This window comes from Protopterus annectens, chromosome 5.part0, assembly GCF_019279795.1.
Source record: "Protopterus annectens isolate FY-2018-M chromosome 5.part0, PAN1.0, whole genome shotgun sequence".
Classification (NCBI taxonomy): domain Eukaryota; kingdom Metazoa; phylum Chordata; order Ceratodontiformes; family Protopteridae; genus Protopterus; species Protopterus annectens.
In genome coordinates this window covers 884,645,733-884,659,837 of record NC_056735.1, presented here as the reverse complement: position 1 = coordinate 884,659,837, position 14,105 = coordinate 884,645,733, and the positions used below count along the sequence as shown (strand labels likewise).

The 14,105-nt window shown below is 41.1% G+C and overlaps 2 protein-coding genes across 3 annotated transcripts in view; one reads left to right on the top strand and one right to left on the bottom strand.

Annotated features, from left to right (window-relative positions):
- The window catches only part of CRPPA (CDP-L-ribitol pyrophosphorylase A), a 73,112-nt gene extending 71,283 nt beyond the window's left edge, over positions 1 to 1,829 (bottom strand). Inside the window, exon 1 of one of the 2 annotated variants that reach the window (XM_044072680.1) lies at positions 1,734 to 1,829. In XM_044072680.1, coding sequence (XP_043928615.1) covers positions 1,734 to 1,745 — 12 coding nt within the window. In that variant the 5' untranslated portion in view covers positions 1,746 to 1,829. Of the gene's footprint in view, positions 1 to 1,541 lie in introns of both variants that reach the window. The other variant, XM_044072681.1, reaches the window with a different exon arrangement.
- LIPT2 (lipoyl(octanoyl) transferase 2) overlaps positions 1,829 to 14,105 on the top strand; it is a 76,389-nt gene continuing 64,112 nt past the window's right edge. The window contains exon 1 of the mRNA XM_044072682.1: positions 1,829 to 2,541. Coding sequence (XP_043928617.1) covers positions 2,067 to 2,541 — 475 coding nt within the window. The 5' untranslated portion in view covers positions 1,829 to 2,066. The remainder of the gene's footprint in view (positions 2,542 to 14,105) is intronic.

Here is a 14,105-nt window from a genome sequence, read left to right as displayed (position 1 = left end):
AACGCAGCTTTCAAATTCTTCAGTCACTAAAATCTGTCAAAGCGTTGGCTGATGAAAAACCAAAGGATTCACATTAGGACCACTATTTATTGACAGGTGCTGCTCACAACAGGAGTATTTTTTTATTATTATTAATTTAAAACTTTAGTAAGACGTTGTCCTGTTCGATTCTCAGCTTAAGCGTCTTCGGTGTGGAGATATTCGTGAATGGGCGTACCTTTGTTGAAGGTTGTACGTCAGGGCTGGCAACTCGGTCTGCTGCCAATCATTAGCGGACCGGAGTTCCGCTGTGGTGACCCCTAACCGGGAAAAGCCGAAAGATACAACAGCATTAATTTAAAAACTTTAGAAGACTAAACTGTAATTAATAATAGTGATTTTAAACCTTACTCTTTGCCACGAAAAAACAAACTTTATGAAGGATGCGTAAAACCTCTGAGGCAAAGTCAGACAGTTGAAAGCACTGCTGTTAAGTCAACTACTGTTTGAAAGATGTACTGCAATGATCATCAAAACATTAACGCGTGCAACACGTATTTGGAAATGCATAAAATCTACACACCTACAACTATTGATTTGCATGTGCTGTGGTGGTAAGTTTCGCGATGCTGTGAGTAATTTGCAGTCTATCACTGTTAACAGGCAACTCTGACGCCGGATATGTGTAAAGTGCATAGACATGCGTAAAAACAATATCAGGGACTGCAATTATATAGGGTTACCACCTGTCCCACTTTGAGGGACAGTCCCTCTTTGGGCAGTTGTGTCCTGACAAAAAAAAATGTAAAAATGGCAAATGTCCTGAGATTTTAGGACAAGATTTCCTATGTTTTATGTAATAGTTGCATAAAACAGTTATTCTGTATCTAAAATACCTAAATGCTATAAGAAACAGAATAAGCAACTAAAATGCTACAAGAATAAGCTTTTATTTAGGCAAAAAAGTTAAGTTTTAACCTTTGTACGGACCGTGGGTATGTGTCGGCCTGTAAAATCTGATGTTTGTACCAAAAATGTCCCACTTTGGCCATTTGAAAAGGTGGCAACCATACAATTATATAATACGCATCTACTGTCAATATTAATTAAAACACCACTGATCTGCTTAATACCTCTCAACCGTACAAATTTTGCCTCTTATTTTTATCGAGTTCTCATAAAATTGTGGTTTTCTAGCAAATCATTGGAAATTAATCGAGGATTTCAAGTCATAATACGATACCAGGCATTTGGATTTCAGGCTTTATACCTTTAAAAAATCATGCCAATTCAAATCTTATTATTCTACCATCTTTGCAAGTTTGTAAGAGAAATATCCATATTTTTGGGCCCTTTTCCCCCTGCCCCTCCCTTTCTTTCTCTAAGAGGTTGACAGGTATGTGGACTACCAGGCAACACCAAGATTGGACAAAAACTGAAAAATCTTCTATGTGATGGTGTTGCTGTACATAAGAGTTACCATCCAAACTGGCAAGCACGAATAACTTAAAAGAACCATATTTTTAGCTTTACAGCGGTACACTAACTATTTTAACACTCACCGTGTTGCTCAACTATTTTCCTTATACAGATTTACAGCTCTTAAGTCTGTCCCCTCAAAAGTACTGGCTTTGCGCTTTTAAAAAGTGACGGATTTGTTCGTGAATTGCGACTCAACGGTGTATTTCAACGTTTAGAAAACAAATACCGAAAGAAAAAAATGCTACCATCTAGTTTTGTGTAAAATAACTTACAGATTTTACCATCTTAAGATTCCCATATACAACATGTGCAAGTCCGTTGTACACAGTAGCCTAATATATACAAACGAACCTAAATACTAGTCACGTGCTGACAGCTGCCGGACGGTGCGTAGGTTTTTTGAGTTCGTAAATAAAGGAAGCCCAGGAACTGTTATTGTGTTACATACAGTTTACATTCGGAACTGAAGAGTGACGGAGAGAAGTTAGTTGGCTTGTTTAGTAGCTAAAGGTGAAAATTTTGCACGAGAGTTGTTCGTCATGTATTTGTAAAGATTACCGCTTAGCTGGTGTTCCCCAACAGTTGTATTTCACGCATTTGATATAATGGGGCTGCATCGACCTGTAGTTCGTGTTCTCAGTCTTGGTCGCATTTCATATACAGGTGGGCTGCAATTTCAGAGTGAATGTGTTCGCCGTCACAAAAATGGACTGAGCGGCTGTGTACCTGTTTCAGAGACCGAGCCTTTGGATACTCTGCTTTTATGTGAACACAGTCCACCTGTGTACACTGTCGGGATGCGACAAGCTGCGTATCCTTCTTCTGAAGAGGCTAGGCTCCGGCAGCTGGGTGCTGAATTTTTCCGAACTGACCGAGGTGGGCTTATAACATTTCATGGTCCTGGGCAGCTAGTATGTTATCCAGTGCTGAATCTTGCCCACTTTCAGCGAAAGAGTATACGTTGGTATATAGACCAATTGGAGCGAACCATGATGGAGTTATGCCATAGGTACGGGCTTGAAACCAGCACGTCATCTGACCGAGGTATTTGGGTCAAGGACAACAAGATATGTGCTGTTGGTAAGTTTTTTTTTTTTTATCGTGGGTTCCTGATGTGCCAGAAAGAAGTGAGTGCATGAATGTGGCTTTATTTGGATTGTCTGACTGGCTACTTGTTCTGATTTCGCAGAGTGTGCGTGATCGTGCCTCATTTTTGGCCAGTTCCTTGTAAAGTTGGTGTTTTTTCTGTCCTATTTTTGCTGACTGCACTTTGAGAATGATGACAAATATTCGGAGTTTCAGACTTGATGCATGTTAAGGCAAAAATCTGTTTCATCTGATTTCCAAATTTATTTATTTAAAACCTGTTTCTGTTTTTGTGTCTTTGTCCTTCGTTATTTTACGTTGAGGGGTATAACAAAGCACAATTACAACAGGGAGGGAGCACGAAACAAAGCATAAAATAGAGAAAAAACATAGGGACTTAATGTTTATGTAGAAATGGTGATTGTGTAACTCGATATGCAGTATTATAAGAATGGTGATGCAGTATTACAAGAAGTACTTGCTAATTAGTGGAATGTACACACTGGTTTAATGGCAATCTCGTTCACTTCTGCATTTAGCTGTTATAAACCTTATATATTATTATATTCTGTTATAAACCTTGGCTCTAGATGATTCACAGTTGAAGTGACACCCTGACCCCTTGTACAAAATGGAGGAAAATGAGCTGTCGGTGGATAGTAATGACAAGAAAACTTAGAATAATTGAGATATAAAAGCAGAAAATGTGTTAAAGGGTTGGGATAAAAACTAGAGTATGTTTGAAGTGATAGGAATCTGTGCACCATGGTGTTTCGAGTATGACTTTTGATTACCTCAAGGACTTTAGCATGATTAAGCCTGTATATCAGTATCCGTCTTTATTAACTTCTTGAAAATTCATGGGTTTTGTATTAGAACATTACCCCACCAGATGCGCAGTAGCATTGACCCCCGCTCATTTACAACATTACCGCAGTAGCCAGAACCGCCCAAAACCCACCCAGCACTCTCCACATTAATTTATTTTGAAAACTGCTTTGAATAAACTTGGCAAAACTGTCCTCATAGAAATGAGTATGCTAAACTTTGTAATAATTTTGTAGTTATTTCAATACAAAGCCTTTTCTCCCTTATTTGCTGGTACTAGGGGTTCCAATTTCCAGTCTCCCTGAGCATCTTTTGCATGCCCAACCTCTTAATTTTCACAGGAGAAGTTGCACTTTGGAGCCTTTGTAGTGGCTGCCACAATCCCCAAAGTAGACAGTATATTATAACATGTTTGAAAGCAGGAGAAATACATATAATAGATATAGTACATCTTTAGACTAAATTAATTTGGCAGAACGTGTACTTTCAAATGGTATACCGATCCAAACCAAATTTTACCTATTATAACAAACACAGAATATGCTGCATTTATTATACAAAAGCATTACACTATTACACTGAGAATTACAAATTTTTAAATGGGAGGGGGCAAACACGCAATGTTGCATGTATAAAATCTATTACACAAACTTAAATTTCCTATTCTGTAAATATGTGGTGTGGGGTGGCGACCTTTCTGGGAGGTCTTTTTTATTGCATGTATTTATTGTCCCACTGCCTCAGAATATTGCTTGTTGCTTTATCTCCAGAAAAAAAATGTTTACAGAAAGGTGGAGGGGATGCAGGGCGGCTTGCCCCCCTGCAAAAGCAACTACTGCACAACATTATACCAAAGAAAGATGGGAGTGCACGCATTATGGGTATGGATTGCAAAACGGGAACTTGTGGATACTGCGTACATACTGCCCTTCTGACCCACTTCTTACCCTACAACACAGTATGCCGTTAAGTACAAAGTGACAAAGCAAGTCAGACACCCAGGACATGCAGTGCTTTCGACGGTGCACTTATAAATGTAGAAAATTATTGACATTCACCATGTCACTGACATGGCTGAATGACAACATGCAGATTATACAGTCATGTAGGCCAGGCCCATTCCAGCTTGAAAATCATGGTGGAGTAATGTTCTGCTACACAACCTATTAATATTTTGGCTTAAATTGAAAAATTCACTGAGGGGCCGGACTGCAAAAGTGGGGTGGTCCCACCTAGACTGATGCATAAAGAAACATCATCATGCTTGTATTACTCTGGAGACTACATTTATGATGATATAGCAATAAAATCATGAATACATTAGCAAGGAATGCCACCCCACCCCCATTTCCTTCCAATGCCCCTTGTACAATTCACATTTATACAGATATTTTTCAGATTCAAGCCTGGAGAACTGTTTGCTTAATTAAGTGACTTACTTGCTCAAAGCTGCACAGCAAGTAAATAGTCGCTGAGAGAATCCAGCTTTGGAGTACAGAATGAAACCTGTTAATAGCCAACACCCTTTACTCTCTGTACTAACTACCAGATATTCCACCAGGTAACAGCTTCCCAAGCCTATATTTGTGCTATTTTATAAAGTATGTTCACACCAGGAAAAAGAGAGTTTTAATTCTGAACCTCACGATATTACCCGGTATGTCCAACTGTTTGTTTGTTTTATTCTGGTATTGCAGTGTCATCTCTTCCATTCAGTAGTAGAAAATGGCCAAGTCATGAAGCTAGCAGTCTTCCTGAGCATCTTTTGCATGCACATCCTCCTCTTAATTTTCACAAGAGAAGTTGCACTTTGAAAGTAGACCTTATACTATAACATGTTTGAAAGCAGGAGAAATACAGATTCTCGCCCCCATTTTTTTTCTATTTGTGCATCATTTTTATTTTTGGTCATACACAACTGTTATTGCAATCATATAAGCAGCAATAACTGTTTATCACTGATCTCTTTGGCAAAGCAAAGTCTGCTGATCCTTATCTACCTTGCCACTTCAGATATACTAAGTAATGCACATGTCTTAACTTCTTTTTTTTCTCTCTTCTTGCATTGGTTCTATCAGAATAATAATCCAGCCTCTGCACTGTAGGACAAATAATTGGCTACCAAGTGCATTGGCTCATTTCAGCAATAAGCACTGGGGGGATTAAACAGAATAAAAATGCCACCTCTTACATCTAGGATGTGTGGTAAACGTTTTAGTATCATAAAATACAGGTAGGTGTTTCATTTCAACAGGTGGTGTTGACGCTAACATGACCCATTCTCATAATATGCATCGGCTTTAGGAAATAGGTGTCAACAGTGTATGATTTTTTATACTGTATTTTGTAGCTCTTGCTGCACCTTTTGAAAGCCTTCCAAGTCCCCACTTAGAGTAACACAAAACCCACCTACTTAAAATGTGTACAAACAAAAAGTAGAGTAATTTTAAATGGCAACATTTTTTTTTTTTACAATTAAATTCCAGTGGGCATCATTATTTTGAGATTTTTTTTTTATATTTCTATAATATTTTGTATTGAACAGTGAACACTTTATGAATATTCAAAGTGTGTAGAGCTGTGGCTTTTTTGAATATTCATAAAGCAGAACTTGGGAGAGTTGACATGATGAGGTGGGGCTTGCCACTGCATATCTGGGGGTGGAGCTTGGGCGGGGTTTGCTACTGCACATCTGGGGGTGATCTTTCTCAAGTTAACTCTTAAACCAGCCACAGGGGCATATCTTTCTGGGTAGTGTCATACTTTGTCTTGTTCCTGTTTATGCCAGTGTTTTAAGCATTAGTTTATGTAACTAAAATTGGCTGTCTGATGTGCCTGACTCCTAAGACACTTGCAGTTCATTCTTTAATCTGGATAAACTGTAAAAAAATGGCTTGCAAATATTGTGTAATTGGACTTCATTCTTAGCTGTGTATCTGTCAAAAGTCATATCTATGATCTTTGGTAGTCTGGACAGGGTTCTCTCTCTCTTCTTTTTTTTTTTTTTTTTTTTTGACTGGGTCATTCACTGGCATTGTTTTCCAAATTGTGTCTGTTAAGAAAACTGTTTCTAAAAATATTTAAGTTCTGAAGCAAGAAGTCTGTTGTCAATTCTTAAACTAATGCCATTTTTAAGAATTCTTTTCAGCTTGTATAATTTAATTTTGCTAGCCTTGTGCAAAGTATGGTTGTGTAAGTGCTCTTACCATAACAGTAGATGTTTGGATAGATCACTGTTGTGGTAACCTAAGCTATATGGGACTTCCTGCTAAGGAATGTCCAATTTCCAAAAGCTACTTTGGTACTCCTCACATGCCATATTTGCTGTCTGTATCAGAACATGGGAAATAAAGGACAGCTAGAGCTTTTTTGCTCCAATAAAAATGAATTGTAGGTTTTCATAAATTGGTATAATGTCGTAAAGAAACTAAACAATACACCGACAGAAGCAATGAATATCAAGGGGATCGGAGGATGAAAGTGGCTACTGCGGCATTGATATACTTGAACATCTACTGTTATGGTAAGAGCATGCTATTTCTTATCACTGCTGCAATAGTTTAAGCTGTATGGGGTAATTAACGTACCAAATAGCTGTCACACATCACAATTCTGAGATGAATAATGATCTTTTTTACAACGAAAATCTTGTACATGCAAGACTAGGAAATTATGGTCATAGGTTCATATTGAGGTTACTAGGCTAATGGCCCTAGGGCCTGTACAAGCCTAGCCATGTAAAAACTTGAGTACAGTTGTTGACCATAGTTGATGGTCATTGTTAGCAGAGCAATTGTGTGATCAGCACCAACTGCCCCTGTCCATGTGGGACATGGGTGCCACCCCTGGGGTGAATTTATGGTTGCCTATCCATTTGTCAAGGTTATGCTTGAATAGGTCATTGAGGACCTCTGCTTCACATGAAGTGCGAGCTTATTCCAGAGGCACAGCAGTCGCTGAGGGAGATATCTGTTGTTCCAGCATGTTCTGTTAATTTCACATGCTAGGTTGAGATCCCTGGAGAGTTACTGTTGTACATACAAAAGGGAGCATTGTATTCAATTAGTGATCTGATAAGGGTTGAGTACAGCTGAGTTTATAACCTCTCTGATCTTCAGTTTGATGCCCTTATTTATGGGATGCACAGTGTAGAATGCTTTTCTTACCACTATGGCCACATGGTGGTCAAAGTTTAAATTTCTACCAACCTGCATTGCCAAGTCGCGCACCACTGAGCTTGAGCTTAGAAGGGTGATGTCTGTATCATAATTAGCAGGAGCTACTACTTTACCAAAGGGGAAAATGAGGCTTTTTTGTATTAAGTTATAGTCCATGAGTTTGGCACCAATCATTTGTCTGTCGGCCCTTTCTGTAGTATGTTAACAGACTCTATGATTGTGCCCAGTTTGCAGTTGTCTGCGAACTTGGTAAGCCACAGGCCATCTACCTTCATCTGGACATCAGAGAAGTAGATTAAGGGCCCAGCACAGATCCTTGTGGTACCCCACCAGTAACTGGTCTATTGGTGGAGGTGGACTTCCCAACTTTGACAGTGTGTGTTCTGTCGGTGAGCCAGTTGACTATCCATCTAGTAATGTATGGGTTAATCCCCAGCTGGTAGTTTCTCAATAATACCTGAATGGAGGATTGTGTCAAAGGTCTTGGCTAATTCAAGATAGGTGGTATTTACTGTTTTGCCCTCATCCAGGGCTTTGGTGACATTTTCAAACTTCACTAGGTTTAATAAGCAAGATCTACTTTTGACTAAACCAAATGGGTTGGGTCAAGAGTTTTGAGGGTCACCTGTGTCCTTGTGGATGATTCTTTCCATGGCCTTGCAGTTAAGGGTGGTTAGGCTTATGTGTTTGTAGTTCCCAGGGTCAGTTGATGGACCCCCTATGTGCAAGGGTATTATTGCTGCTGTTTTCCATTCTCCTGGGACAAAACCAGTTGTCAGGCTGTGGGTAGAGAATGCCAAGTGGTTCCACTGGGTCTTGTTTTAGACTGTTTAGTAAGCAGCATAGGATGTTATCTGGTCCCATAGAGGCCATGGTTTTGACCTTGGAGAGTGCTTGTATGACCTGTTCTTTGGAGATGCTCAGTAGAGGACTGGTGTCAAGAATGCTTTGGGGTATGTCTTGTGGTTACAGGGGGTGAAGTTATTGCAAATCTGTCGGCTAGCAGGTTGGCAGTTTCTTCAGTTTAAGTGAGAGTGGTACCATCCACTAAAGTTCTGAATACAGCTGGTTGTTACCTTTTAAGGTTTTGGACGTAAGTAAAGAATGCCATATTGTCTCTAGCTAGGGATGCTAATTATAGATTCATGGCTAACCTTGGAGGACTTAACAAGATATATGTATCTGATTTGCTTGTTAAGCTGTGGAGGATATTAGTCCTCAGAGTAAGTTCCCTCCTTTTCTTAGATATCAGGTTCTTTCTTTTTTTCTTTTGTTGTATAGCGTATTTATACTTGCAGTACACCAGGGTGGCTTGTTTTTTTCAGGAAGACCTGATATTGTTCCTGTTGGGTACAACAGAGTCAATGCATTTAAGTGGCCATATAGGGCGTTTGTGTATTCCTCTGTAACATAGAAGTCATTGTTGGCTATGTTGGCAGGGACTTTGAAACTTTTTACACCATCACTTAGTAGGCAGTGGTTTGCTTTGGAAAATGTTTTACTTCTGTGGGGGGGTGTCAGGTTTGGTGTTTACTTCAAACGAGACAGATTTATTGATTCTCACCTTGCCCAGGGAGGGAAACACAAAGGGGATAGCACAGTGACCCTCCCATGTTGGTGAGCACTAGGTACAGGGCATTTGTGTGGACCAGCTGTTCCAGGGCATTTGAATTAACAAAGTCTAGAAACCTCGTAGTGACTTGTGTTTGTGCTCACATAAGACATCCAATGGAAGGATAGTTGAAATCTCCCATGACCAAGGTGTTTGACTGTGTACTGAGCAACTGTGCTGCTCCTGGTTCATGGTGAGGGACCTGTAGCCAAAGATGTTGATGAAGGATATTTTACCTCTAGTTAACTGGACCTGGAGTAGCTCAAGAGAGTCATACTGTTTTACTAGTCTCTAGGTGCATTTAGATTTAATGAAGATGGATACAGCTTCACCTTTGGTTCTTTGTTTTGTAGTCTGAATGTGTAAAAGGTGCTGTAGCCTTGTACGTTCAGGGTGCTTTCAGTGGCCTTGAACCAAGTCTCTGTGACTGCACAAATGTTAGCATGTTTCAAGATGAGGAGTGCTTCCAGGGAGTGCAGTTTACGGTTTAAGCTCCTAGCATTAAGCAGCATGACCTTGGGTGTATCTTTAATGTTGGAAGCTTTATTGTTTGGACATTACCTAAAAAAGCTAGTATGGGGGAGGCAAGTGTCTTTGCCAGTATCCGAAAGTCTTGATGACTGGTGAAGACCATCTCTGGCAAAGCAGTGTGGACTGTCGACCATGTCTTTCCAGGCAGACAGAACTCGATTCCACTGGAGTGACACCAGAAGCTAAGCCAATTATTGAAATCTGTCTTTTGTTCATGTCTCTTCGAACAGTAGAGTTATACATTTATTTATATATTTTTCTGATTTTTAAATACCGTGTAACAATTGTAGACCAACCACTGACCAATTAAAAATGAGCACTATAGGTTCATAGGCAAGTACTAGGCTATCGGCCCTAGAGCCTCTATAAGCCTAGCCAAAAGTGGTTCCCTGGCTTTCGCCACCCAAGAAAATTATTTTTCTGTGCCCCTGTCGAGCAGAGTCACAGAGGTGATCCCCGGGGTGAATTTCCTGTTTTCCATCCAGTTGTCAAGATTTCTCTTAGAGGGCTAATGAGAAACTTTGCTTGACATGAATGAGTAGTCTGTTCCAGAGCATGGAAAGTGTCTGGGACAGGAATCTATCCTCCAGCATGTTCTGTTTATTGTGGTGGCAAAGTTTAGGTCCCTGGAGCGTGTGGCCTAGAGAGATTGGGATTTCTTTATGTCCATCAGATCTGGGTTAGACATGACTTTGTATGTTAGGCTGGGTATGGCATCTGTTTTAGGCCGGTAATACTCTTAGTGAGGTATTTCTGTGGCCTTTCTAGTTGTAGATGTCTTGCGAGGTACATGCCAAATGGGGCATTGTACTGTATAATGGGTCTGATGAGGGACAAGTAGAGAAGAAAGATGACCTCTCTGGAGGAGAACCCCTTTGTGATGAGGTGTGCTGCTTAGAAGGATTTCCTGACTACTGTGGCGACATGATTATCAAAGGAGAGACCACTGACCACCTGTGTCCCAAGGTCTGCTATCACACTTTTGGTGTTTAGTAGGCACCTCTATGTGGTAGTTCATGGGTATGGTGTTTTTCCCAAAGGGGATAACCGTGCACTTCTTGACCTTGAGCTTTAGACCATGACTTTGACACCAAGCATCAGTCTCGGTGAGGTCTCTTTGTACAATGTCCACATCCTTAGGCAAATCTGTTATGGCTTCTAGTTTGCAGTCGTCTGCGAACTTCGTTAGCCAGAGACCAGCTGTATTAGCCTGGACTTCTGCAAAGTAGATACAGAGTAGAAGACCCAGGACAGAACCCTGTTGTACTCCGCTTGTCACTGGTCTGAAGTCGGATTTGGGAGTCTGCTACTTTTGTTGTGTGGGTTCTATCAGTGAGCCAGTTGGCCACCCATCTTGTGACATAGGGATTTATGCTGAGTCCAGTGAGTTTATCTATCTATAATAATAGAGTGGGGGGAGGTGTCAAAACCTTGGCGAGGTCAAGATGGGCTGTGTGCACCACCTTACCCTAGTCTGTGGTTGTGGTGATGAAGCAATCAGGTTTAGGAGGCATGATCTACCTTTTTACAAACTCAGACTGAGTGGGGTCCAGAGTTTGGAGGTTACCCATGTCTTTGTTTATAAGCTCCAGGATGATGTATTCCTTGGCCTTGTAGACCAGGCTCATCAGGCTAATGGGGCTGTTGTTCCCAGGGTCAGTGGTGGCACCCCCTTTTTGGAGTGGGATAACTGTCGCTGTGCGCCATTCCATAGGCAAAAACCTGAAGTGAAGCTATGGTTGAACATGGTAGTTGGGTAGGGTGCCAGTTCGTTCTGTAGTTCGTGTAGAATGCAGCCTGGGATGTTATCTGGTCCCATGGATGCTGTGTTCTTGGCTTTGGAGAGTGCGGTGTTTACTTGTTTGTCCGTGATTTCAGGGGCTTTGCAATCTTCCGGTATGGAGATGGGTCCTTTTGGGGGGTGGGGGTGGGGTAAAGTTTGCACTGAACCTGTCTGCCAGGATGTTGGCAGTATCAGTTGGTTCAGTAAATCTAGTCCCTTGTGCTGTAGCTCAGAGCAGATCTGAGTGTTGCCATTGAGATTCTTGACATATCTGTAGAATGCTTTGTGGCTGCCTTTAGAATCCATGGTGATTTTTATTTTTATAACTAGCATTGGAGGATTTTATGAGGGATCTCAGCTTCTTACTGAGGCTAACCAGGGAGTTCCTGCAATTGTGGGATTTTACTCTTTTTTTTTTTTTTTCAGTTTCTTCCTTCAGCTTGGCTTACTTTTTTTTTTTTTTTTTTTTTGGAGGATAGCATCTTGGTTCTGTTGGGGATGGCACAGTCCATACACTCATGTATGTGCTTATACAGTGCATTTGTATGGGATTCCTCTATTTTCCGTCTCTATGGGTGTCATGAAGTTAGCCACTTCTGTCTTAAGCAGCATGAAATTGGCTTTGGAGAAGTTTTTTACAGTGGTTTCCTAAATGGGGGGTGGTGGTGGGATATGGATGTCTAGGGTGATTAGCTTGTGGTCTGATCTGACCAGTGAGGAGTTGACCTCTGGTGTGGAGCATCAGTTACCCATATTGGTAATGACCAGGTCCAGGATGTTGCTGCCCTTGGTGGGGGTATGGACAAGCTGATCCAGGACATTGGAATTGATGAATTCCAGAACTCATTGAGCAAACGAGTTGGTACACGAGTAGTTTTCCCAGTTGATGGTGGGGTAGGTGAAATTTCCCAATATTAGGGTATTGGGCTGTACCTTAATATTATCCAGTATATCAGGAAACATGTAGTGGGTGTCCTGGGGCATGGTGGGGGATCTGTAACGAGCTACTACCTGAATTGCAGTCTTGCCCAGTGTTAATTGTACTTAATTTCGAATATATTATGTTGAACAACTAGCCTGGAGGTGTGGATATCCTTTGAGTATGGACACGCCTCCTCCTTAGTGTTTCAGTCCAGGTTAGGTGGCCGAAAGGTGTGGTAAGAATTGTGGCCTGGTAATGCAGGGTTGCTCTCTGGAGCCTTAAACCAGGTCTCTGTCACTGCACAGATGTCTATGTTCTCCAACTTAAGGAGTGCCTCGAGTGGGTGCATTTTGAGGTTTAGACTTCTAGCATTGAGTAGCATTACCCTTAGATTTTGCTTGTTTGTATCTACTATGGTGGTGCGTTTGACATTTGAGCCTTGCCTAAAAAAGGCACTGTAGGGGCGGCAAGAGTCTTAGCCAGTATCCAGAATCCCAGAGGCGACAGGTGCAGGCCCTCACTGGCAAAGCATTGTGGCCTGTTAATCATGTCGTCCCAGGCAGACAGATACTGGATCCCCTTAGAATGACACCAGAAGCTTGGCCAATTGTTGAAGTCAATCATTTTGTCCTTGTACTGTGGTATCATTCTGGGTGATGGCAGGATGCTACTCTAGGTTAGTGTCATACCTGCCTGGGCCACATGGTCAGGGAGCTCCTCCATGTCTCTCTCCATGTAGTCCAGTGAGATATATCTTGGGTCATTCACTCCAGCATGGACAGTGACAGAGTCGTATTTGTTGTGGAGTGACCTGAGTGCGTGTGTTATATGGTGGATCCTGACACCCGATAGGCAGCTGACAATTCTTCTAAGGTATTCTGATTCTTTTTTATAGTTTTCCATATTAAGCATGAGTTCTGAATTCCATAAAAGAACTTTCTACAATAAATTTTTCTTTCCATGCTACCATTTTCCATATTTAGCAGGAAGTAAATCATGACAAGCAGATTGAAGACTACTCAGAAATCTGTTTTGAGATGAAAGCCTCTTTTAAAACAAAATATACACTCTCTTAACACTCTGTATGCCTCATCCTTTTCATTATTAAAACTTTGAGAGCATTGTAGGAGGAATCCTCTCCAGCCTGATTATCCCTTCTTGAAAGTGGACCTCAGGCTCATGAAGAAGGGCTTAGTTTGGCCTTAGAACCCTATTCCTTCAAAGTGCCTTGTGGAATCTAGTGAGAGGCCTGAGGAGCTATGGATTATCCTTTGACCATTAGGGGTCTGACTCTACCACTTCAGCTCTCAAGGAGGCATATGTCCTTTAACTACAAGTCCTTACTAAGTGGTTAGAGTAATCGGGCATCCTAGTGCAGACTACTTTGTGAGCTGTTCTGACTATATTGTAGGTCTCAAAGACCCCAGTCCTTTGTTTTGAATGAAAATAATTTAGGACTTTGGACAGGTATTAAACATTTGCTACTCTGCCCCTTTTGAAGTTGATGCATTCAGCCATTTATTTTACTTGTCCAATTCTTGTTTCTCTTGATTAGGAAGAGACTGGAAATGCTTGAGGACCTCATGGGGTCTGGTCTTAAGGAAAACTTTGATAAAGCAGGCCGTTACAATGGGCTTTCATGTATTCTTTAATTTTCTGTGGTTATTCTGGTTAGATTTACAAGTTCATGTTTTTGCCTTCCTT